This window comes from Lampetra planeri, chromosome 23, assembly GCF_965212315.1.
Source record: "Lampetra planeri chromosome 23, kcLamPlan1.2.h2, whole genome shotgun sequence".
NCBI lineage: Eukaryota > Metazoa > Chordata > Hyperoartia > Petromyzontiformes > Petromyzontidae > Lampetra > Lampetra planeri.
The window spans coordinates 5,661,127-5,686,972 of NC_136129.1; the positions used below are offsets into that span (position 1 = coordinate 5,661,127).

General features: G+C 47.5%; 1 protein-coding gene across 2 annotated transcripts in view; it reads right to left on the reverse strand.

Annotated features, from left to right (window-relative positions):
* The window catches only part of LOC144726306 (collagen alpha-1(XII) chain-like), a 132,459-nt gene extending 114,063 nt beyond the window's left edge, over positions 1-18,396 (reverse strand). For both annotated transcript variants that reach the window (XR_013587264.1, XM_078604899.1), the window contains exons 1-5: positions 18,247-18,396; positions 10,709-10,812; positions 9,026-9,154; positions 5,184-5,327; positions 4,639-4,749 (exon numbers count right to left, since the gene is read on the reverse strand). Coding sequence is in view for 1 of the 2 variants with exons in the window: in XM_078604899.1 (XP_078461025.1) it covers positions 4,639-4,749; positions 5,184-5,327; positions 9,026-9,154; positions 10,709-10,799 (475 nt within the window). In the remaining variant the exon portion in view is untranslated. The remainder of the gene's footprint in view (positions 1-4,638; positions 4,750-5,183; positions 5,328-9,025; positions 9,155-10,708; positions 10,813-18,246) is intronic.
* Positions 18,397-25,846: the final 7,450 nt, after the last annotated feature.

Sequence of the window (25,846 nt, forward strand, 5' to 3'; positions counted from 1 at the left end):
TTTCAGATTTACTGCAATAGACCCGTCCTTGGACGGGCAAAAGGCGAGTTATTAATGAAACCGTGTGTACGTGTTTAACTGTAAAACTTCCTTTTCCATTGTGATGCAAATGCCCCACAATTTCGCATCTGGATATGTTGCATTTCGATTGCAATGACCACCAATTGTATTGCACTAAATCTTAATTTTGGAGCTTTCGTGACTGCAGGAATTATGCTTTGGTTCTTTCGGTTAAGTCACGTCTAAAAATAAAATAATAAATTAAAATAATAGCGACGTTTCGATTGCAACACAAGCAATCATCATCAGGCATAAAATAAATAGCAATAAAAATCTAACTAGAAAACTATAGACAGACATACAAGCAGACAGACATCACAAGGACACACAGAGAAAGGACACATATCGGCACAGAGAGGGGTCGTTTCTGTGACGGTCCCTTAAATATAGAGAGGGGGGGCGGGGACGGAGAGAGGGAGGGGGCAGAGAAAATTAGCATATCAATGAGTGGACGGCAACGTGTTGCTGCTGCGCAAGTAAGATGACGACGTGGCCAGGCACACAAGCTTGAAAATTAGGAGAAAGGCACACTAAAATTAAATAACCTCGTATTGCACTACACTCAACACACCATGCAGTCGCGTGTGTGCATTTCATTATTGTCCTAACGTGGCCCGTATGGGGGCTTGGGCGGCATGGCACGCAATGGGTCACCCTGGACAATCCCCCCCCCCCCCCTGTTTATAGAGTGGCACCTGAACCCCCCCCCCCCCCTGGACCCCCCCCCCCTGTTTATAGAGTGGCACCTGAACCCCCCCCCCTGGACCGCCCCCCCCCCCCCCGCTTATGGGTCCCGGTGCAGTTGCGCCACCGGCACCCTCGATAGCTGCGCAGCTCGCTGCAACACGCACAACGCACGCGCCGCGATCTGCGAGCACCCCGATCTGAAGGGTTGACGTCTGCGTGGGGTGGAACTCACACTGCCGCCTTGCTCCTTTTCTCACATTCATCCGCGATTGTCGCTGTGGGTGCGGTGACCAAAAAACACCAAGCGCCCGCCTGCTTCGCCATGGGCGTTAAAAGATACCCCCCCACCACCCCAACGTCATTCGCAATAGTAGGCCACTTGCGTGCAGGCGCCAGGTTCTGAATTTTCCCAATTGGACAATTGATCCTCATGGCGGTACCCCAGGCAATTAAATATTTTATTTCTGGAACACTAATTTTTTTTCCAGGGGTGTATTTAACTCCGCGACTAGGGTACAAATCAATCCGAAATCAGTGCTACTCCGCGATGTCGAAACGCAGCGAGGACGATTGCGCCGAAACCCTGAACGCTTGCAAGCACCGTGGTGGTGCATCGTGTACAGCTCGTCGAGATGAGTCGATTGCCGCATCGCCGACCATCAACAGACTAACAATGACTACATCACAGACATTATGTCGAGGTACTATGGTACGCCCTTTGTGTCGGCACAGGGACAGCCGCCACTGGGGTTGCCCTTTCAAATGTTCCGAGACAAGATGTACAAGTGCTCAGAGATACTACGGCGAATAGGTGGGAACTATATTAACAACAAATCATTTGTTGCGTGCGTGCGTGCGCACGCATGCTTATTGTTGCTTGAAACTAACTCAGCCAACACATGGGAAATGGCAGCAGCAGCCGCAAGCTGGCCTACTTATTCTAGAGCGTATTTGGGGGTATACACAGTGCCGGATTATCCTAGTAGCAAAAGTAGCATATGCTACGGGCCCCGCACTTTCAAGGGCCTTGCGCTAAATGCTTTCAAGCTATCAATTCTGGTTCAGTGATTCTGCACTATACTGCCTTCAACTTTTATGAACTGGGTGTTTAAGGTTAGCGATTTGTCGTATTATCTGGCTGTATAGCAAATGAAAAAATACAATTACTTTACTATGCAAGTAAAAAAATGCGTGTTTTAATATTTAAACATAATGTAGGGCCCCTTTATAACATATTCTATAGGTACCGCACTAGCTTAATAAGGCACTGGGTACACGGCATGGGCACACAGACCGACGCAGATAACGAGTTCTTTGCAGTGTATGAGGGCACTGTATTCGCGGGCTCCCAGAGGTAAAGGAAAGTCATGTCGCTCTCAATTAATAGTGAAGACATTCCGACGTGGTTCCTAGTTCTGTTTGTCATTAACGCAAACGGGGAGGGGGAGGGGGGGGAGCGCAGAAAATGTGGATTGCGTTGTCGCAACCAGAACTTATGAGAAATAGAAATGAAGCAATTTTTGTGGGAATAATAATAATTTGCTGCTATTTGCAGCCATCTCTTAATCCACTGCTACATGAAGACCCCCCCACCGATGCAGTGTCAGTGTGGTTTGGTAAAGGTTAGGGGACATAGACGAGGACTGGTTCACATATCGCTCACCACCGATATTGTTATCCTTGGCCCAGAATCAAACTGGGGCCGCTCGGTTCACAGCGCAGTGTGCAAACTGTCACGCTGTCGGTCCTACGCCTGCACGCTTGTAGCCTTACTTCGTTCATGCGTTACATTAGCAGAGGACAGGTTTGAGATTTGAACCTTATGGCAGGACCACGGGGTCCCGAATGAACGGAAGTCAAAATCGAAACCAATTGCTTAATTAATTAATTCATTTTTGGCGACTCCGTCCCACCGCGCACATAAATGCCGCGACCCACCGGAAATCAATCCTCTCGTTCTTCACCAAGCACCCGTCGTTGCCAAAATTGCCGTAGTCATAATCGAAACTTTGAAACTTTGATTAGCGCATCGTGTAGAGCTCATCGAGAGGAGTAGATTTCCGTATCGTTTGCCTTCAACAGACATAAAATGACGTCGCTACGCAGTTAATGGACCCCAGGGTCCCGCCAAAAGGTTCATTTGTACCCGAGAAAGAATTATGCCAGTGTTTTAATTGGGTCAATGTTAAAAAAAAAGATTCCTTTCTCTGGCTGGGCCGATCATTCCAGAGTTACAATCTCTTTCAATATTCGAGCCGGTGATTTTACTTGTGCCAACAATCCGCACATGTCACAACCAAGTGGTTTAAGTGGGGCGGTATGCGCCATGATGCATACCGGTAGTAAAAAAAAACGGTATGACCACGCTCGCAAGAACAATACTGAAAACTAATTTAAAGATTTATATTTTACCAGGTAAGGCCCCCACTGAGTTATATAGTTATTTTTTTTCAAGCAACCTGGCCACAAATGATAGCTCAACAAAGTGGCTTATCGCGTGTAAATTTAGGGCAGCCAAATACTTTAAACGCACGTTGATTCTACCTGTGGATGTCAAAGCTGGAAGACGCGGAGAAAAATCCACACGACCACGGGAAGAGAGATGCAAACTCCAAATAAACAGCCATCAGGTCAGGATCCAACCCACGACCTCCTGTATAACAGGCGAGGTAGTTAACATCTCTACAAGGTGCGCGCGGCATGATGGCACTGATGTAAATGGCGGGTTATTTGTTTAATGTGCATTTGAAATGCACGAGAATAAGTTATGCAGCAACGACATTGCTTGCTCACACCACTGTTGGCACAATATAGCCTCCACTGGAGGGAGTTCAAGACAGGCCCTCTAGGGCAGGGGTCCCCAATCTCCGGGCCATGGACCGGTACCAGTTCGTGGCCTGTTAGGAACCGGGTCGCACAGCAGGAGGTAAGAGCGGTGAGTCCGCACGTGGCCCGCCCCCATTACTTTATTATTTACCACTTCCGTCCGCGCTTCTTTCCCGCACTGCGCACTTGTCTCAGTCACAGTGTTGGTAAGCCCACAAGCTAACCCCTAGCCACAATGAGTAAAAAAGAAACGTCGCTGGGGAGCTTCTTTGAAAAGGGGGAAAGACCCAATGATGACCCCCCCCCCCCCGTCCGTGAAAAAATTGTCTTCCACAAAACCGGTCCCTCGTGCCAAAATATAATGTATATAAAATGCATTGCAATACTGTTATGTAGTATATTATGCACATTAAATACGATAAAATACCGTTATGTAGGACACAATGTGAATGAAATGTAGATTTGAAGCTTTCGTGACTGCAAGGAATCATATTCTTAGGTTTTTTCGGTAAAGTCACGTAGGTAAAACATCAAAATTAATGAAAATAAAATAAAATAAAACAAAAATCACGACGTTTCGGAGGCAACACAAGTCTCCGTCATCAGGTGGGACCGTCACAGCCGAATTAGCTGCATCAAGTGATTACATCTTGAATCATTGCCTCACTTGATGCAGCTAATTCAGCTGTGACGGTCCCACCTGATGACGGAGACTTGTGTTGCCTCCGAAACGTCGTGATTTTTGTTTTATTTTATTTTATTTTCATTAATTTTGATGTTTTACCTACGTGACTTTACCGAAAAAACCTAAGAATATGAATGAAATGTGGTTACCAATATTAACAGTGCATAATGTGAACGTTAAATGTAATAGTATACGTTTAGATTATATAAAATGCATATTGAATGCAACAAAATACCGTCATCTAATATACTAAATATAAAATATACATTGTGTACTTTATAATACGTATATGAAGCGAGATAAAACACTGTGATGCACGATCATTTTTACGATGCATTCTGGCTCCTTAATTAACCCACTCCGAGGAGCGCTGCTCGCACCTTGCATGAGGGTCCCGGTTCTTGACTCCGTGACCTCTGCACGGCCGGGCTTCAGCCTGCTGGAGCTTGACCTCTGCGGGGCAGAAACGGGTTTCTGCTCCACTGATGAAACTGTGGACACACGCACACACCGCGAGACAGGGATGAAGCATTCCCTGAAGCTACCAAACGTCCCGCATTGGTTGGGGCAGTCCTAGTGCTAGAAACGCTGTCTTGGTGTCCTGAAGTATTTGCAAAAATCGGGATTTTGTCCCAATCTAAAAATGATCAAGGCTCATGCTCAACTCATGCGATGGCCAAAGGGAGGGGTACCTGATCAGTGGGCGGGGCTGGCAGAGGAGTAGACAGGGCTTATGAGCAGTAGGCGGAGCCAACGTCAGGGAAGCCACTCACTGTGTGCGGTGGTGCTTGTGACACAGCGGGCGTGGCTATGTACGAGTAGGTGGGGCTGACGATGAGGAGGGGCTTCCAGTTCCACCATGCGCCCTGGTTGAGCCTCGCAATAAAATTCGGCAGCTTTAAATCGCCCCTCGCGGGAAGCTTACTTGTGAGCTCGCCGATGATGGGCGCGCTCTGCTCCTTCTTGTTGTAGGCAACCATGGTGAGACGATACGTTGACCCTGGCTTCAGACCGCTCAGCTTCGTGTTCCGAGCACCTCGGGGCAGCTCCACGTCACGGGGGGGCGCATCTGGGACACACATCATCGCAGTCAACAGCCCCGTCATCATTGTAGTCATCATCGTTAACACGGCAGGATTGTCACCATCATCAACGACTCTACCTATAAACTATATTTATTTTACAGAGGTAAAGCCCACTGAGCTATATAGCTATTTTTCAGAAGTGACCTGGCCACAATTGATAGCCCAATGAAGTGGCTTATAATATTGAAATTTACAGCAGCCAAATACTCTAAATGCATGTTTCTAAATGTGTAGGGAAACACCGGAAGACCTGAATAAATATTAATGCAACCAAGGGGAGAACATGCAAACTCCAAAGATACAGCCGTCAGGGTTAGGATCGAACCCACGGCCTCCTGTATGCCAGGCGAGGTAGTTAACGTCTCGCTACGGTGGCACCCCATCATGAGATGCTATCGCGAAATTCGTTAATATCAAGTAACTCGTTTCAGCGACTGTCACCCGTCCGTTACAAATGATGGGTGATGAATGGCCTGCAATCCTAATCCCCCCCTCTTCTATCTTTGCCTTGTCCAAGTAGTGAACTGCCGCACAATTTCTGGTATTCACCTAATATTTATAGCTTTTCCACATGAGGAGGTAGTTGTCCACTATGAACTTAGTTCTTTACACGAAAGGTTTTGTTCCCACTCTTCCAGGTCACATCACAACCTCAAAAAAAAACCTCGCTTTTCACTAAGCGGATTTGTTTGTGCTGATTATTGATGTGTTGCCCATCCCTGTGTAGTGCCACCCAACACTGTAGTTTTCAATAATAGGAGTCTTTCTTTCTTCCAGCACGAGTCATAGTCTTCAACGATTCCCTTCACTCGAAACGTCTTGTGCTCTCGCGTTTCCCCCTTATATATCCCACAAGCCCCTTTCGTGAAGGTTCCTTGACCCACTTTCCCTCCAGCCAATCACCTTCCACTTTCTCTAACGGTTCCCAACCGACCTCCATGTTAATCGTCCTCCATTTCCCGCCCTTTCCATGTTGTTGTATTTCTACCTCCAATTCCTTCAATTTCCATGCCTCTAACCAATCCCCTTTCAGGTCCGTTAAGTACCAATCAGAGGGTTTGTTTTTCCTTCCTGTGTATCTGTGCCACGTGGCGTCCACCACGTGAGGTGAATATTGTTGTGAGTGATATAATCTCTACACTTGTACTCTCGGTTCTCAAGTGATCAGTGGAATAGTGAACAAAGAAACTGACTTTCTATGAATCAGCAGAAGCATGTTGATGATGATGAAGAGGACATTATCATCAGTTATGATGTTTACGACCGTTAACATCACAAACAACATCAATATCCACGGCGACATCTTCAACATATTTGCCAATTGGTATTATCGTCATGCTCAATATTATCTCCATTAACATCTCCACAAGCAACAGACATTCAGGCAAAAGTGCCGATGATATGTATCGGCATTAAAAAAAATCTGTTGTTTTGTGAGCTGCTGCTGTTGTGAGCTCTTGGTAAACAAATGCCAAAGGCTGAGGTTGCTTAAATAAAATTACTGGTGGAGCAGTTTGTGACTCATTGCCCCTTCTCCACTAAACGGTCGGAGTGACTGCAGTTTCTCCAGGCAACATCATTACGTAACTGAACACAGCAACAACAAAAATACCCTTTGCGTTTTACAACACAAACTTATATAATGGTCGAGAATACTCTCCCTCCGTGTTTGAGGATGAGGAGGGAACTCGCTCCCATTAGTTTTGTTTGAAACGCTGGCAGGGTTTCCGCAAAATAATACCTCCACTTAATGACGATGCGCGTCGAGCAATCCTTTCCTCAGGTGCAGCCAGGTTGGTTGGTTCTCAATCCGCCTTGCTTGGGCAGCTCCAGTTGATTTCTCTTACACATGCTCTTTCAGCATACCGTTCCATTTCCTCCTGCGTGTGCCCCCCCCTAACCCCCCACTCGTCTTGGCTGGTCCGGCTGTCATTAGTTTTTGGACCCCTCTGCGCTATTCCTTCAGCTGAAAGTTCTGGCTCGCAGTTTCGATGTTTTAGAAATTCCCCACGTTTCAATTAGAAATGATTTAACTCTTTGTTGAACTCCCCCCCTTCATCAATCCACTGCTCCATCAAGGCCATGCCCACACCCATGTAGGTCATGGGAAATTGGTTAACCATACTTCTCGACGCCGGCCATTGTGGGTTGGTGAAGGGAGGTTGGCCCACCATGGCGAGATGTTAACTGTCTCGCCTGGTATGCAAGAGGTTGCGGGTTCAATCCTAACCCTGACGCCTGCTGTATATTGAGAGTTTAAATGTCTCTCTCCCGACGGTCGCAAGGATGTTTCTCCAGGTCCTCCGGCTTTCCCTCCACATTTAGAATCGACATGCGTTTAGAGTATTTGGCTGCTCTAAATTTACACATGATGAGCCACACCGTTGAGCTATCATTTGTGGCCAGGTCGCATCTGAAAAAGAGCTACAATATAGCTCAACAGACCTTCCCTGATAAAATAAAAACTGTTAAAGAGTTAATAAATAGTGAAATATCACTTGATACCGATGCTAGGCATGGCCAGGAATCAAACCCATGCTTTGCAGGTTCTTCGCGCAAGCACATTTACCGTTGCATCAACCAGAGCAGTCTCAAATGTCGCACTTCACACGTTTTAAAATAGAGAATCTAAGATTTAACTGATTCAAATGGCAAACCAAGGAGGACGCAGTAACACCCGAAAGTCCAGCGCAACCGTGAGAACCTGCGCTATGTCTGACGTTCAAAAGCAACTGGCAGTGGCAAAGTCACCCACGAGCGTTTAACCCCTTTCCCTTTCCGAGATGTCTGCAAGTTGCAGGGTGGGGTGTCCCGTTCACCGCTGAAGCGGCTCAGCATGAATTTTATTCAGTGAGACATAGCGCCGTAGCCTTTAAAGAACACTGTACTCACTGCAGATAACTGTGGCAACACGACCGCACTCTATGATAATATGGAACCAAACTGTGCCACACACCCTCCCGCGTGGCCTTGTGGGAGCCTCGATCCCGATAAAGTTAATTTATTTTAGTTTTTCTTCCGGTTTACTTTTTATAATGTCCTAAAAACGTCATCGGAACGGGAAAGGGTGAATATCCTGAACGCGCAGCCATCTTATGAGACCCCCAGAAACAAATCAGGTTTAATCCTTTATTATTATTAGGATGGGAGAGTGCCTGTAAATACCAGCTGTGATAGGCTTGGGTCACCAGATGGCCAGGAAATGGCCACGTGCTGTTCGGCACGTGGTACAACCCGACGTGTCAGGATTGGGTTTACAGTTCAACTCAACTCGAACTGTCGTTAGCATAAACCACCCATGTAAGAAACAACAATGGAAGATGTGCATTGCGTTTACAAAAGCCCGATGCATGACGCAAAACAACGTGCAAAACCACACCTTTGCGTATTGTTACATAGACTACATTTGTTTTTCCGGCCTGAACTAATTAACTCTGTTGTGCTGGGGTTTCTCGTTATTTACACATTTTTATACACCACCATGAACTTACAAGAGAGTGGCCGAGGCTAAAAACATTTAGCATTCCCACACCCGGATGGGAAGAGGCGACTCATATCTCTTTGATCCACTGTCTCTCCAGTAAAAACGAGATCAACGCTCAGTGCCAATAAGTCCTACGCCCGCCGCGGGCCAACGAAAGGTCACCAGTTCCATGCCGAGATAAGGAAAGAGGCCGGTTACCGGAGGGCGGGTCCGTCTGCAGGATGCTGATTCTGTATCCTAGGATGCGGCTCTTGGACGGGGTCCACGTCACGTGCAGGTCCGTGCTCTCGGGTAGCATCTTGAACTGCAGGTCACTGGGAGCCATCACTGCATGCGCACACACGCACGTGAGTGCGGGGGAGACACACATGCTCGAGCACGCCGATGCTCGTGCGGAGTCACCGACACAGAAAAGTAGAGGAGAAGGGGGGTGAGGAAGCTGTTTCCTTACTGGGGGCCAAAAAGGTCTTCTAGAATCTTATGGTGGGCGACAACACGTTTTGTAACACAGCACATTCACTTGCATCGCTGCAAAATACCCTTCAAGTTACAGAAGTGCAACGAAAGTAAATGCACCAGTGTTGCCAGGTTGAGAGAGTATTCCATCTCGAGTACACGATCAGAGTGATTAAGGTGCTTGCAGCGACGGATATAGATATCGCTTGCGGGGCGTTTCGAAGCACGAGGACCTCGTGTGGCCACGGGGCCATAGTTCCCCCCACCCGTGATGTGGAAGCACATGGGGCGTGTGTGCAAGTGGCTGCGGGCCCATGCGAGTACGCATGTGTGTGTGTAGACGTGTGTGTGAGCAGACATGTGTGTATGTATGTGCAGAGTGGCAGTGTAGCAGTGAGCGTGCTGCGCTACGAACCTGGCGACACGCATTCAACTCCCTCTCACGGCTAACAGAACTGGTCCTGGGTCTCCCTTAGGTCGACTCAGCCTTAAATGTGTACCTAGTGCAGTGTGAAAACTTTGCCACTGGGACGACAACGGTGACTGGGCGTGATGCTGGCCACCCACCCCCTCGTGTGCCATGGCGGCCTTCATAGGTGCTCGCTAACAGCACTTGCCCCAACAGTCTGTTAAAGGCTTATACGGGGGATCTTTCATCTCTTTTTGTGCAGACATTGGGATGTGCAGCCAAGAGGACGCACAGAAGCACAAGCGCAACAATCGAATGGACACAAAGACTCAGATGTGTGGCGAACGTGCAAATTCAAAGAATGCATATCACGTGGATACAATTTAGGTCACCATTGTTGTCGTTATAATGCCTGTCACATCACACGTGGCAAAAAGTCAAAAACAGACGTGGACTAAATTGTCTCAAAAAGTAACATCACAAAAGCTGCTCCACTTTTGGCACAGCACAACAGGCTCTGTGATCTCCTTCACAGCATTCCGTCACTGGCACGCTCGCGCACACACATACACACGCGCACGCACACAACATCCTGTGCGCATGTCAGTTCCAAGCGCTAACATCTGCCGTGCTTCCATTTGCGGCTGAGCGGGCGGATCTTAAGCCCCTGCGCATCATCGACACCGGGATTGATAGGTAAACCTGATTTTCTCTTCCTGTCGTCAGCGCTTCAGGTGGAGAACGCATTTGCGTTATTTCCACGGTGGGAGAGCCAACGCCGGCCAGAGCGCCGTTCCGGCTCATGGAGGACCGGTCTCGATGGAACGAGCGATGGCTCCAGACGTAAATGTCATCATTGTCCGCAAGTGTAGGGGGGGGGGCAGTTTCTACTCCCCTTTCCTTCCGACGCGCGGAGCGGAAACGGACGACTCGAACGATTAACTCAGCATTCTCCGACTGCGTGCCGGTTGCATCCACGACGCGTCTACGAAAACCGTATTGTGTGGCGGATGTACCTTGTGCTGCAGTGGGTGCTGGGAGGCAGAGGGAGACAAGGAGAGCGAACGTGGTACGGATACACGTGGCCCAGAGAGATTGGGACCCCATGCCTCCTTCCTCTCTGCACACACACACACACATGCACACAGTGATGAGCACATCATATATTAACATTTTTATATATGTGTGCGTACGGTTCCAGCAAGGAGACTATGAAATTCATCCAGCAGTACATAGACACAAGGGCTGAAAGTGTACATGTACAGCTAGGGAGGAGTGGTGGCACAGTGCTTAGTACACTGCTCTTAACCTAGAGGCCTGACTTTGATTCCTGGCCACAGCTACCACCAGAAGTGAGTAATAGTAGTGTAAGGAAAATTATTTTACTGCACTATTGAGTAACCAGGTGGAGCAGAGACAATGTAAACCCACTACGCTATAAAAACAGCGACCAGAATTAAATTCCAGGTCACGCCAACATTAGTTTTGAGTGATATTTTAAACCAGCCCAGGGCTTCTCCCTCACCAACCCACACTGACTAGTGTGGTGAAGTATGGTCAGACAATCCCCATTATTGACACAGCGAGCAAGTGGAGTCCTTCAACCATTCGTAGATTGACAAAAGCAGTAAACAAACAACACAAAAGCAGCGCTTTTTATATTCTTTGGCTCTGAACCTATTGCCAAAAGGTTACACTCGAAATATGCGTAATCAACCCTCGTCAAATAAAATTACGCATATTTACATCAACAAAACGTTGGGGTGTTGAAAAGGTGGGACTTTTTTTCTAGCAGCGATGTGCATATCATCTTTTACACGTCGGTTTAAAAAAATGCGGACGTCTGCTTGAGTGGTGTACAGGCACGGTGCTTGCCCCACCGAAGAACCATCCAGGCTCAACTTCTCAATTTAGTTTTTGACAAGATCTGACGAGATCCGGGTGCATTTGGAGTGATTTGGCCAAAGGGCCCCTCTCTCGCTCTCTCTTTCTCTCCCTCTCTATGGAATAATCAGCCGGAACCAATTTTTTTTGTCAGATTTCGTTTTTAGCTACATAATACCAGAGTAAATAAATGGCCCGTCTATTCCATTGAGCGAAGGTCCATATGGTTGCTTTGCAATGTATATTTTTTAAAGAATCTAAGTTGCTCGGGTAGACATAATCGTGGCTCTTTGAGCTTCAAACACTGGCAAGAATCCCGAAAAATAATAACGGAACCTTATTCTGGCTCTCCGAGCAAAAGACGTGACCATTAAACCGTGAAAATCCCAAAGGTGCCTCCTCAGTCTCGCTCTCTGAGCCGCACGCCTTGGCAGGCAGCCTTAAGCTCGAAAAGCATCACTCATTCTCACCCAACTCGTCGCGAATGATCCGAGTCAGCCGTCTTCTCACCCACCGCCTACCTGGTGGGCCCACTTACCCAGCTCGCTCAGCAAGCGAGGCGACTTTGCGGCGCAGCGCAACCGTGGAGGCTCTCGTGGTTGCGCTGCCGCACGGCTCTCACCGGCGCGTTTTTTTTAGTCGGGGTGTTGCCACGCAGCCGTTGGGGCGGGGGGAAAAATAATTATCCGGCGGTTTCCTTCCACGCGATGGGGAGCTTCTTCGCACCGACGTCGGACACCGCGCCGAATAGCGTGGGGACAGCGACACAGCAAAGACAACGATCCCCCGTATAGCCTCAACAGACTGTTGGGGCAAGTGCTGTTCGTGAGCACCTACGAAGGTCGGTACGGTGCACGAGGTAGTGGGTGGCCAGCACCACGCCTTATGTCTCCCTGATGGTGATTAGATACCGTGCCAGGTACTCATTTTAGGCTGAGTCAACCTAGGGGCGGCCCAGGACCAGTTCAGATAATCGTCACTGGTGTTGGCTGTGAGCGGGAATCGAACTCGGGTAGCCGGGTTCGTAGCGCAGCACGCTAACCACTACACTACCGCTCAGAGGTAGGGTTGACCCTTTGCCAATATTTGCATGGGAGACTGCCTGGAAATATGAGGTCTTGTAGGCTTGGGATCATAGATGGCTCAGAGATATGAAGGCACAGCAATTAGCTTCATAGTTCTATATGTGTGAAGCTTCGACCATTATCCCTCATACGCGTGGTTTTTTTTCCAGGCCACTCCAGTTTCATCCCACGAGAAGCCAAACTACTCGTTAATGGGACTGGCCAAGCATCCCCAATGCAAGACCCTGAAGTGGACGAAAAAATTGCCTTGAGACTCAAGTGAGGGTTTCCTGGATAAATTAGGGAAAGGCGTTGTCATTATTGCACGACGATGCATCGCTGTGGGTTTTAAGCTGGGGGCCCAGTGGCTCGCGTGGACCTGAGTTCGACTCCCCACCATGGCTAACACCAGTGGCGAGTGGTATCCGAGCCAGCCCAGGGTGCCCCCCTTCACTGAACCACACAATCCTGCGTGGCGAAATATATTCAAACATCCCGCATGACCGACAACACGGTGTGGGCGTGCGGGGGGGGGTAAGGGAGGCTTTCATCCAGCAGTGGATCAACAAAGAGCTACACACGACTATCTCTTATTGCGTAACTCCAGGAGACTTTGGCGCCCTTTAATAAAAATCACTGCAGCAAAAAGGCGCATTTTGCTATCGCCGTTCAGCAGGGCTTTTCTTGGGCAGTCACACAGCTGGCGATGGCAACACCGCAGAGTCCCGGTGAGTATACCCACAATTGACCTCGCCGCGTCACCTATTTTCCACGCTATTCGCCGCAGCTTGCCGGGTTCTACACTGAACACCTGAGGGCAAAGCCTGCGGTGGCAGCTACACTGAACGGCGGGATTGTGTGCTCACGGAGCGGTCGTAACACCTTGAATCGCGCCGTGCTTTCGGTGGGGACGTCGAGACGACTGGCTTGCCGACCCGTGAGCAACACTCATGGGAGTATCGTCTGCAGCCCGTTTTGTCGACCTCCACTGCTGGATGGGAGAGTCTCGCCACACTCGTGCGGGTCTCGCCAAGTTTCACGGATAATGATCTTGGCCTCGGAAAACCGTTTTAATGAATGGCCTTAAATAAAGACGTCAGCTATTAAATACATGCTCTTTGGTTCTTTCGGTAAAGTCACGTAGGTAGAAAAAATAATAGATCACGACGTTTCAATCGCAACACAAGCAATCGTCATCAGGTGGGACAACCACAGCAAGAAAAAACTGCTGAAGTAGGCGAGAGATCTGCCGTGGCACGAGGTTTTAAATGATTAAATACATGTAAATTATCATTTTAAAAAAACACATAACTTCCATCTCACCACTTTCTCGCATCATACTCTCTCTCTCTCATCACTTCATCGCATCATTTTATTTTTCTCTCGATGCAGTCGTGAAGAGTTCCAGACACGATTCGCGGAAAGCAAGTTCATGAATAACGAGGGAATACTGTACAGTACATTTTAATTATTTATATTGTTTACTTGATGTACGCAGCCGCGGCGTGTCGGCTGCTTTGTCTCACTTCGCGTGTGGTGAATAAACAAATTATTGTTTTTAATTATTATTATCGGTGACATCACGCAGAGCACATGCGTGCGGCGGATGCATTGTCCCGCCCGCTCGTTTTGCAACCTGCGCCTCCGTCGCCCGCACGGTGGCCCTCTTTAAGTGATCGCTTCGTGTGGCGTTTCTTATTAAACAACATAAGTAATATTTTTAAAAAACTTTTTTTAAAACACGCTTTTATGAAATGTACTAGCAGTGGCGGCTCCTGCAAAATCTCTCAGGGGGGGCAAATGTCTGGATGATTGATAAGGATAAGGTCCACCCATGCAATGGATAAATTAACAGCTTAAGCATGTAAAGACAACTTCACTTCTTTAATATTAATGAAAAATAAAGTGACTCTTACAATACATCTTGTTTGTTTCTATACTCACTATTAAAACAAACCACTCAAGTTTATTTTATTAAAGATTCCACTAGGTGGCGACAAATTATATTGTTGGATGAAACGTGCTTACGTATGATGACGTAAGCACGTATGATGACGTAAGCACGTTAGGGCGAGCCCTCCCGGAAACCATAGAGAATGCATTGCAGCGCCCCCGTTCGAAAAAAAACATCTTTGAATGCAAGTCTATGGGACCACTCGGGGCGATTCTCAGCTGGAGGGAAATCGCCCAAAAAGAGGCGGTACTCCACAGAACGTAGCATGATGCTGATTGGACTATATCCAGAGGCACAGTGACGGCTAGCGTGACTCTGTGGTTGAATGACATTGGTGGTGCGTCGCCCAATCGCCCTAATGAAGAAACCGCCCCTGTGTGCTAGTAATGGCAGAACTCCATGACTCCAGGAAGTGGCCCCGAAGCTTACCATAGCGTAATGGACCGTGGCCAATTACAGTCAACGTCAGTTGACCGTGGACAATTAAATCCAAGCCGAAACCTAACTAATAAAAAAGAATGTTAATTTTTTTTTTTATGATAGAATATAGTATTGTCATCAGTATTACTTAAGTATACCAAGTTTGCAGTCGATACCACATTGGGAAGTGGGTTAAAATTGAGTTACAATATTTGAGGATACAACAACGACAACAACAGAGTGAGTTAAAAGAAAGCGTGTAAAAAGAGAAGGATCACCGTTTCGTATTCACCACAGTGCATTGCGGCTCGTGAGATATTAAATTCGGAACAAACCAAAAATGGCTCAACTGGTGTTTTCCGTTGCCGACCCCCTGGTCTAACCCAAAATCCGTTTTGTGATGCGTGGCGGTCACCCATCCAAGCAAAGCGCGATCCAGGTTCAAACTCTGCTTGGCTTTCCAGAGCTGATGAGATCAAATGCATCGCTATTGCGGATGATTTTGGTTAAAGTCCGACTACCACAGCGGGGTTTTTTTCAACTTAATCTTATTTTAAAGGATGTGGTTAAGATATTCTTGGCATGAGCGTTTATACTGCACAGCAAGGCTTGGCACGCTTCTGTATTTACAGCCTCATGCATTACATTGCACCCCAGCACACTTCGAGAAGTGCTCACCCTCTCACCTACGACCCCATTAATCTGACCCTCGATAATATTGCACAACCAAAGCTTTGCAACCTTGTTAAACCAAATCATTGCACACCTGTGATAAGTTCTCTTTGAAAAGCTATTTGTGATAAGTGCATTTCATACATTCTGCATCCAGTCCCACCGTCGCCAGAGATAAGTGCCGGCCATAGTACTGTGGAATTTCCCGTGGAGTCTCGGAAATGACAAGTGATGATGAGCACTGACAGACGTGTATCGTTTTTATACAAATGCACGACTGTGAGTTCTGCTCATTCGGACCTGGGTTGAGCATGATTATGCATCGCTGGATCGTGTGATACAGAGGCCACTTGGGAAGAAGTCCCTGAATCCAGCAGTGGATTGAACATGGCTGATGGTGATGATCGTGGCAAAATTATATATGTATTTTACAGTCGGCTTCTTGCGCATCTAATTCGTACAAGGATGTTCCACGGAAGGGCTATGAAGCTGACATTTGGTATAAAAACCGTACAATTGGTGCTCACAATTAAAGACATTCGAAAACCTACCCGTTTTTTTTACCCGCCCTCAAACTTGTGCCCTCCTAAGATTTATCACCGGGGAACGTCGATTCGTTTCACTCACAGGGCAGGGGTCAGACTTAACCGTGTAAATCCATGTAATCCGCATGCTAAACATAGACAAAGATCCCCAGTAATTGCCTTAACAGACTGTTGGGGCAAGTGCTGTTAGTGAGCACCTATGGAGGCCGGCACGGGACAAGAGAGGGTGGGTGGCCAACACCACGCCCGGCCGCCTTTGTCTCCCCGGTGGCGATGTTTACACACCGCACCAGGTGCTCATTTGAGGCTGAGACGACCTAGGGGAGGAGGCCCAAGATCGGTTCAGATAATCGTCACCTGTGTTGGCCGTGAGCGGGAATCGAACTCGGGTCGCCGGGTTCATAGCGCAGCGCACTCCCCACTCACTCACACACACACACGCGCGTGTACACACTCACACACACACACGTGTACACACTCACACACACACACGCGCACGTGTGTATACACTCACACACACACACGCGTGTGTACACACTCACTCTCACACACACACACACGCGTGTACACACTCACTCACACACACGCGTGTGTACACACTCACTCACTCACACACGCGTGTACACACTCACTCACACATACACGCACGTGTACACACTCACTCACACGCGCACGGCAATTCTTCTCCTGCCGTTGAGCGCGACGCCGATGCCAACACAGTGAGCGGGCAGCAGCCCTTTCTGCACCGTCACTAAAATCGCTCAAGCCCTTCCGTGACATCGACCGGCCAGGTGGCTCAGCGCTATTGCGATGCGCAAGTTCAAATCCTGGTTGCGGACGGGGAAAATCTGTGCGGGGTGGGGGGTCGATAAAATAAGTACCACCTTGTGGGGGGGGGGGGCGGATTAATAATATAATCGGTCGTCCTAGGAATGTGGAATTTCCACCCACTGGCTCAGGCCGTCTCTGAGCAGGAGGGGAGCACTTGCCTAGACGCTCATTTGCTCACGAAATCACCGACCTGTTTTTTTTTTCTGTTTAACATGACACCATTCGGAGAAACTCTATGTGACCAAACAGCTTGCTTACACGAAGCTCCACAGACTATGCTATGTAAACACGCCCACATGTTAGCGCTAGGCACTCAGCTGATGTAATCTATATGCTATGCTGATGTGGGGAGAGAGAAAAAAAAAGAGATGCAGCTGTATAAGCTTTGTGAATTCGATATACTTAAGTCTCTTGACCGCATAAAACGTATACGCTTTCAAGTTAATCTCTTCGCATCCATTTCGACAGCACCACCTTAACACGTACCTGGCGCGGGTATGCTGCGTAGAAAAGCAAAATGAATAACAGTAGATAAAAATAGATGAAGGCGCAGCCCTGCAATTGTTAACTCAATGCCACTGCTGGCAGAAGGGGGTCTATTATATCGAACACTCTAACATATACAGTACTGCACATGTATATTTTAAGAGGACCCATAAACCTACACTCAGTTTTTATCACCCAGTCGGCCCGTAACGGCCAGGTTAAAAAAAGAATACATAAACCCCCGTTTAACTATCCAGGAGAAATGGCTGATCAATAGTGACTGACGTCTTCACGTCCCCCCATTGTTCTATGGACGGCGCTCCGTGCTCTTATCGGATTATCCGAAAGACGCGCCCCAAAGTAACTCGCGGCTTGTGTCCACAGAGTTATACAAATATGGTCACTCAGTCACTCACGCGAGTTCATGCCGGATTATAAGTCGCATCCCCAAATGCAATTTTAACAAAAAAAAGACACAGGGGAGAAGGGTGGATGGGCAAAGTGCGTCTTATAATTATAATTTTTAAAACAATAATTCATACACGCTTAGGGCAACATTAATATCCACCGACCACCTACCACTGCCCATCTTCGGGGTGATGCCATCTCACCTCGAGGCAGCCGAGGCTGGGGAATCTCCGTGCACACACCCACTGTTAACTCACATTGCAAAATGCCAGGCATCGCATTCTCCTTACCCGGGGTGGTGGAGCGTGGAAGTCAGAGTGAGGAGACAGGCGATGGGTCTCGGGGCTAGTGGCGTCTAGGCCGTTCAGAAGGGGTCTCTCTCTCGCTCTTTCCAAAGACGGCTTATGAATAGGTCAAATTTATGGGATGCTGAGTGTTTCCAAACTCACTCTCTCTCGCTCTCTACCCCCCACCCGACACACACGGCCACCCTTCGTTCCCTCCCACCCACCGTCTTCTCTGTGACTCCCTCGACTCTCCTCCAAACACAGACACCCCCCCTCCCCCCACTTTCCACACCCTCCCCACCCATTCCCCAGATCCATCTGCCTCCCCTCCTTGAAGAAAAAAAAATGAAATGACGTAAGGCTCGAAGTCTCAGTGGTGAGTGCGCTTAAAAAGCTCGCTGTGTGTTACGACTGCTCAAGGAGGAAATGCCGAAGGCTTAGCGATCCACACCACACTATGGCACCCGCAGGGTTGCTGAGGTTCAGAGAATAACTCCTTGGGAGTCAGTTCGAAAGCCAAAGGGGCCGCGGACAATTAGGAAAGAGTGAGACAATTGAGAGCGTGCAATGCTGAGGTCCTAGAGCAGTGGTTTCTTAACCTGGGGCACACTCACCTCCTGGGTGTGCGAGATGCCCTTTCTGGGGGTGCGAGACATGCCAGATTATTTTTTTAGAAGGTAAATAATCGAAAACTCAAATTAAGCACGGGCACGTCAGTACAATTACTTTTTTTTTATATCAAAACATATGTGTTAACATATATATATTTTTTACGATTGAGAACCAAAGGGGTGCAAGGCTGCAGTAAAGGTTAAGAACCACTTGCTCTAGAGGCTCCCTTATTCTAGGTTGTCAAAGTATCACGTGAAATGAGGGTTCGAGTGTTGGATTTCATCCTCGCTGTGATTATAAACAGGGGTTCTCAAGAGCTGATGGTCCAAGTCAGACCACAAAAAAACAATCAATACGTTTGCTTTTGCCCTTTAACTTGACATTCCAACTCCAAGAGACAATATCAAAGCAGGGTGTATGGGTGAGTACTACCTCTATTGTGTAAAATATTCTTTTTTTAAAGGCCGCTTGAAATATTTTTTTTCTGGAGTCGTTCTGTGAAAAATGTCTTCCGCAGCAGTTTTCAGACAATACGGAGCGCGCCGCTCTGCAATAATTCCAAATGGATTTTTCTTCTCGCAACACGAAAGCACAATTCGACTGAACGGGAATGGGGGGGAAGACAAGTGAGAAACTAGGGACTATTGAGTGAGTGATCGCGTCTTGCCATGTCCATGAATCTCAGCAAACAATAGTAGGGAAGAAGACGGCACGAGATGACTGTTTGGTTTCGAATTAAAACCACTTGCACTCGGTTGCCATTTGTCTTTCTCTGGAAAGTTTAAACGTCTCCTTCCTTCAGCCGCTGCCATTCGCACTGCAAACGCTTTCGAAAAAATAAACACGCCCGGACAACACATTTGCAGCAAGCAGCTACTGCATATACGCGCGCGCACACACACACACCATTTCTCTGCAACATCTGCCAGTGACGTTTTAGTTGTTGTTCAAGTTGCTATTGATAGTTTTATTGTTTAACAAAAAACTGAAGTCGTGTTTTTTTTTTGTCCAAAGAGTATTGTAACATGTTAACTTTATGGGGGGAGTAAGCAGTGATGCCACGGCTAACATCACTGACGATTGAAAGTATTTAGACTATTTTGGTGCTATAAATGTCCAAATGATGGACCACTTTGTTGAGATATCATTTGTGGCCAGGTCGCTTCTGAAAACTAAGTTAATACCTCAGTGGGCTTTGTTTGGTAGGATGGGGATGGTTCAATTTTATTCGTATGTGTACTGTTTGTGGTTGTGACGTTCTTACCCGCCCCTACTGGACATCTGTGAAAAAGAGCTTCATAGCTCATCGGATTCCTCCAGTATCGATAAACATTCTGATTCTCATTCTGAATGGGTTCTGCCCCCCCTACTTACCACCCCCAGCCTCCACAAAGTCGCCCTGAACAGCGTGCGCGTGTACATGGCAAGTAACCAACGCAACTAATTTAAAATGCCTTTTCAGTCAAATGCCTTTTTTTCACAAGTCCAAACACAGCCGAAGGATACAGGTAACTATATATATGTTAGGTTTATGAAGAATCCGATTCATAGTTTGGACGTGGTCAATGGTAGACCAATAAACCTTTCTTAAACACGACTTGCTATTGTGGTTGAGTTACCCTCAAAATGTTATTACCTATTCCTATTCATCTCCATGTGAATAGAGAATGGGTAAACAGTTGTAAATTAGGTCCATAAAACACGATGGAAATGTAATATAAAAAAAAACAGAGGTGTGGACTCGAGTCATGTGACTTGGACTCGAGTCAGACTCGAGTCATGAATTTGATGACTTGCGACTCGACTTGGACTTGCATAACAATGACTTTGTCCCACCTATGAGATGTGGACTCGAGTCATGTGACTTGGACTCGAGTCAGACTCGAGTCATGAATTTGATGACTTGCGACTCGACTTGGACTTGCATAACAATGACTTTGTCCCACCTCTGAAAAAAAATATAGAAACCAAGTGATATACCGCAGGAACCAACCCCCGTTTCTGAGATGATGAGGAGGAAGATCCAGGCGTCACACTTGGAAGAAGTAAACTCTCTGCCCTTCACATAATGCAGACGGGGAGAGCTCCTCCGGATGCAGACTGCATCGCTGTGGACATTGTCAAAGAAGCGGGGTGCGTTGTTGGAACGAAATACAGCAGCTACAAATTTCTACAAAAAGGAAACAACTTCTTACGCATGGAATCGTACAAATCCCACGTACGCATCCACGAGCTCAGCAACGGATATCGATCGGACGAATCGATGCATTGCTGCACCTCTCGCTGCCAACGTCACGTGCATCTTTCCTCCAGACACAGCTGCAGCTCAGAGACAAAACAGCTACTTTTATATGAAAGAAGGAACATAACCATGTTTATTTTTATTTCGAGGTGAGGATGACCAGACAGTTACCAGGCATGCCATCTATATTTCATGGGGATTTTTTTAGAGTCTGATTTATTTGTCTGTGGTGAATGGTGGAGAAACGTTTCCCGAACCCAGCTTGCCGATGTTTTAAGAATCTGATTGCGAAGGAAGACCTGAGACCCGCTCTCTACTTCTCGGCTTTACATTTGGGGGCAAGTAGCCCAAGTTACCTGACTCGGTCGAGGCATGTATCCCACTCCAGGGATTGTGTAGAGACACAATTAAAGGTCTCTTTGTGTGTTGCGCCAGCCACAGAGCTGGAGGGGCGCTGGGCGCCGGGAGCCTCCATTGGAGGGCTGAAGGACACATGACCGGGAGCGGGGAGCTCCGGGCTTGATACGGCAGGGGGCGTGTCCGAGGGCGGGGCGAGGCGGCGGCCAAGGGATAAAGGGGGAGCGCCGAGGGGATTCGAGGCTCGTTGTGGGGATCGACTCAAGGGGTCGTAGCTCTTCGGTCTTCGCTCGCCGTTCGCCGTGGAGTTTAGCTGAGGATCGAGGGTCAGTCAACGTAGATGTTAGCTGGCCTGTTCGCTTCGCTAACTCATACACACATAGCGAATAGTCTATGACAGCATAGCCACACTTAACGATAGGACTCAGTGAGCAGTGAGATTGTTTATTAAACGTGTTGCCTCCAACAAATTGTGTGTGCGCCTCAGTAATAACACCCTACAATTTGATAAACAGCGTTATCTAACCATCACTCTGTTGTCTCCACCTATGAAGAAGAAAAACATGTTTAAGTCCACTGACTGACGTATACACTTCCCAGACAAATATTATCAAACGGCATGTTTAAGCAAGCAAGCTTTTGGACGGTTTTGGATTTCCAGGTCTCATCAGAAGTCAAGCTTCTGAAACAAATACTGCAGGATTACCAGCTGTCATAGGCAAAAGAGGGCCCACATCCAAACCGTGCAGCTTCACTCAATGCACATATTAGTTTGAGACATTTCCTAAGCTTGTGGTCCATGAAACTCACCCGTCCGTGCTCAGCTGCCCTTCGTCGAGCACACCTAAATCATGATGGGGACGTTGGCCTCGATGTGCGTGAACGACACAAAACTCACTCACCTCGTCCATCATTAGTACCACATTGTGATGGAAAAATATATACAGCATTCCTCCATCCAAATCCAGACTTAAGCCCCTCTTTCTTCGTTCCGATGCCTATGACTGACCGTGTCCTCTATCCAAATACGCATTGCCTTGAACAGCGCTCAAAGCCATAGGGCGTCCATAAAAGTTGCATACATTCATTATAAAATCATTATAACGACTGCGGTTTGAACTGGTTGCGTCGACGTTTTCCCAACGTACGTCCGATTACGATTTTTTTTTTAAGTGCGAGCCACCTCGCAGAGCTCGTGGCGGGAAACATTCGAAGAGGATCCAAGCCGAGATGTTGGAGATCGCCGGGGGGACTCGCAAAGTCTCGACGAGTCGTCAACGCCGTGGTTGGAGGTTTACGGCGAACGCTAACTGCGTGGGGACATCAAGAAGAAGAAGAAAACAAACGGGAAGATGAAAACGACGAGAAATAGCTACGCGTGAATTGAATCGTAGGCCTGAGTTGCAATAATCCGTTGAATCACCGAGGCAGGTGCGCGGATCGTTACACCGCTGCTTGTACATTAAAGGTGAATAACTGCGAAAACGATGTCAGATGCGACCCATATAACGACGGTTCGTCGTTTGTCAGTTTTGAAACTGTTGGCAAAGGCCAATTGGCATATTTTTAACAGCTGTGCCGAATGAGTACGCACACATTGTTCCACAGAGCAGCCACCTCTTCGTCAATGTCATCATCATCAGCGGCAACAGCAGCTATGATCAATCCACTGCTGGATGAAGGTCTCCCCACTGTTGTCATCGCTCACGATCCAGTGATGTAACAATCCACCCAGCACCTGCACATTAACAGATTTCGTAGCTCCATCTCGAGTACATGTTCTATTACATGGCTACCTGTTCATGGCGATCGTGCCTTCCAGTGACATCTCCTGCCCAAGCCCGTTTACTTTTCTTTACAGTTTGTTTCTCTTCCTCCGATAAACTGTGTATATTCTGCAATTAATTTGTTCCTCTTTCTCTCAATATAAATCCACGCGTGCATCCCCCCCCCCCCCCCATGAATCTTTGCGCACTTTTCAGTTTTTTTGTTCTACCTTTTTTTTTGGTTACCATGTTTACGAGCCACCGCTTACACAGAGTACAAACGCCTTTTTCATAGGGTACACACATTTTTTTTTATAGGGCACAGACAATTCATACATATGGTACATATATTTATGCAAAGCGTGTCTCTTATGATTTCATTAAACACAATTTCAATCACATAAACCTACAAAACATTACCGCGGAAACCTTTCTCTAGCAACCGAGATGGAGACGGGAAGGGAAACAATTTTCAATTTTTTTTTTATCAATATCCAGCCAGATGGCTCAGCGGTAGACCAAAGGGATTGCAATTGGAAGGTTGCAAGTTAAATCCGAGTTAGGGCGTCCACATGTCATCCCTTCGAGGTTGATAAAATTAGTACCACCACTTAGTGGGGAAGTCAAAAGGAGTTGTCCCTCTAGTGATTCTTAACCTTGAGTGCAGCCTGCACCGTTTTGGTTCTCAGAAAGGGCATCTCGCACCCCCAGCGGGTGCATGCACCCCAGGTTAAGGACCACTGCTTTAGACACTCTACTCCCCCCACCCCGTCATCGGAATGTGGAATTTCCACCACTGGCTCTGTAAACAGTTGATGAGCACCGCCTGGGCTGCAGGAAATCCACTGATCTTCATTTTTTTTCACATCAATGGCGGTCATAGATCGCGCGATGAACCCGGCGACCCGAGTTCGATTTCCAACCGTGACAAAACATCTGTGGCGAGCGATATCTCAACTAGTCTCGGGCTAAACCTCCCCCCAACCTTTTCCTTATTCAATCCGCACTGACCAGCGTGGTGAAGTATGGTCAAACAACCCCAATGACGGGGACGGTATATGAAGAGATCTTCACTCAGCAGTGGACTGTGAATGACTAAACACACACACATTCACAAGGGGGTCCCTCAAACTCAGTTGATTTTTTCACGATGTAGGTTTCCCTTTTAAACCGATGGTACATCTGGATATAACGTCAGCTGTTGCAACGTTTGTAAATGTACCTCTCTGCATAGTTTGCAGCAGGAACCCGATGTAAGTATATCATATTCTTAAAACACGCTTCTCTACTGTACCCTAAGGTCTCAAGCATCAGTGGCTGACGAAAATGTGAACGTTACCGTATGATGACAAAGACAAGTTTTGTAGACCAAACAAATATCAGCTCCTGAATTGTTTTTTGCCGTTGTCAAGAAGCCCCCAGCACGTGGTAGCGAAACGTCGGACATCGGTTCGAACAACACAGGGCACAACCCGAAAAATGCATCGGAGATTTTTTTTTTATCCGCTCGTGTTTCCCATTCCAGATCAGCGGTTCTCACCCAGTCAGTCTTTCAGCCTTTCAGGGCTGTGCAGGCTGAGCCATGGGTACTGTGCAGGATAAGTTTACGTGCACGGGGAACGTCAGTGCCACGTTACAGCGACAAAACATGACACAACGTGAAACAAATGTCCTCACGAACACCGCTTTGACTATGCGTGGACATGTGACCTCTCTCTGTAGATGCCCTACCTGGGGAGGGGGGGCGGCGGATGACGGGGGCACGAGAACGAATAGTATTGATGGGGGGGGGGGCTGCCAAAACAAAGAGGTTGAGAACCACTGTGCTAAATGGAGCGTTATACATCGCAGGATAGTGAGCTATGACAACAGATGGCCAGGTCTTTCATTCAGCAGTGGATTAATCGTGGCTAATGATGCCGATAGGCGGAGGTCTCGTGTATACCACACGTAAGATGGCTAATGCCAGCAAAGAAAGTGTCCTTGCAAGGTCACCCTTCTTATTTCAGTTGAGATTGACACCCACGGCTCGATATTTGTTGCAGATGAACATTTTTGCTGCAACAATTTTATTTTAAGAGCGGTCTATTTCACAAATTTTTTTTTTGTTTACCGTCAATATTCACAGCCACGAAAACTAACGATTAAAAACAAATATTTCTCGCGTTCATCTTTAATCGTCAATATCTCACGATCTATGTGTGGCCTTTGACCCTTCTTCCGCATGTGCTCAATGTTGTGCCCCTTTTGGCGCATGGTCTGCATCCCACAATTGGCCTTCGTCATCATGAACAATTTCCACTGGGCCATAAGGCATTGATGCCTCCTGTTGGCCGTCTGTATAATAGCAAGACTCGGATTGCAAAGTGGAGATTTGACAACTCCGGTCGGGGTTTTGCAGAGGTGTGGACTCGAGTCATGTGACTTGGACTCGAGTCAGACTCGAGTCATGAATTTGATGACTTGCGACTCGACTTGAACTTGCATAACAATGACTTTGTCCCACCTATGAGATGTGGACTCGAGTCATGTGACTTGGACTCGAGTCAGACTCGAGTCATGAATTTGATGACTTGCGACTCGACTTGGACTTGCATAACAATGACTTTGTCCCACCTCTGGGGTT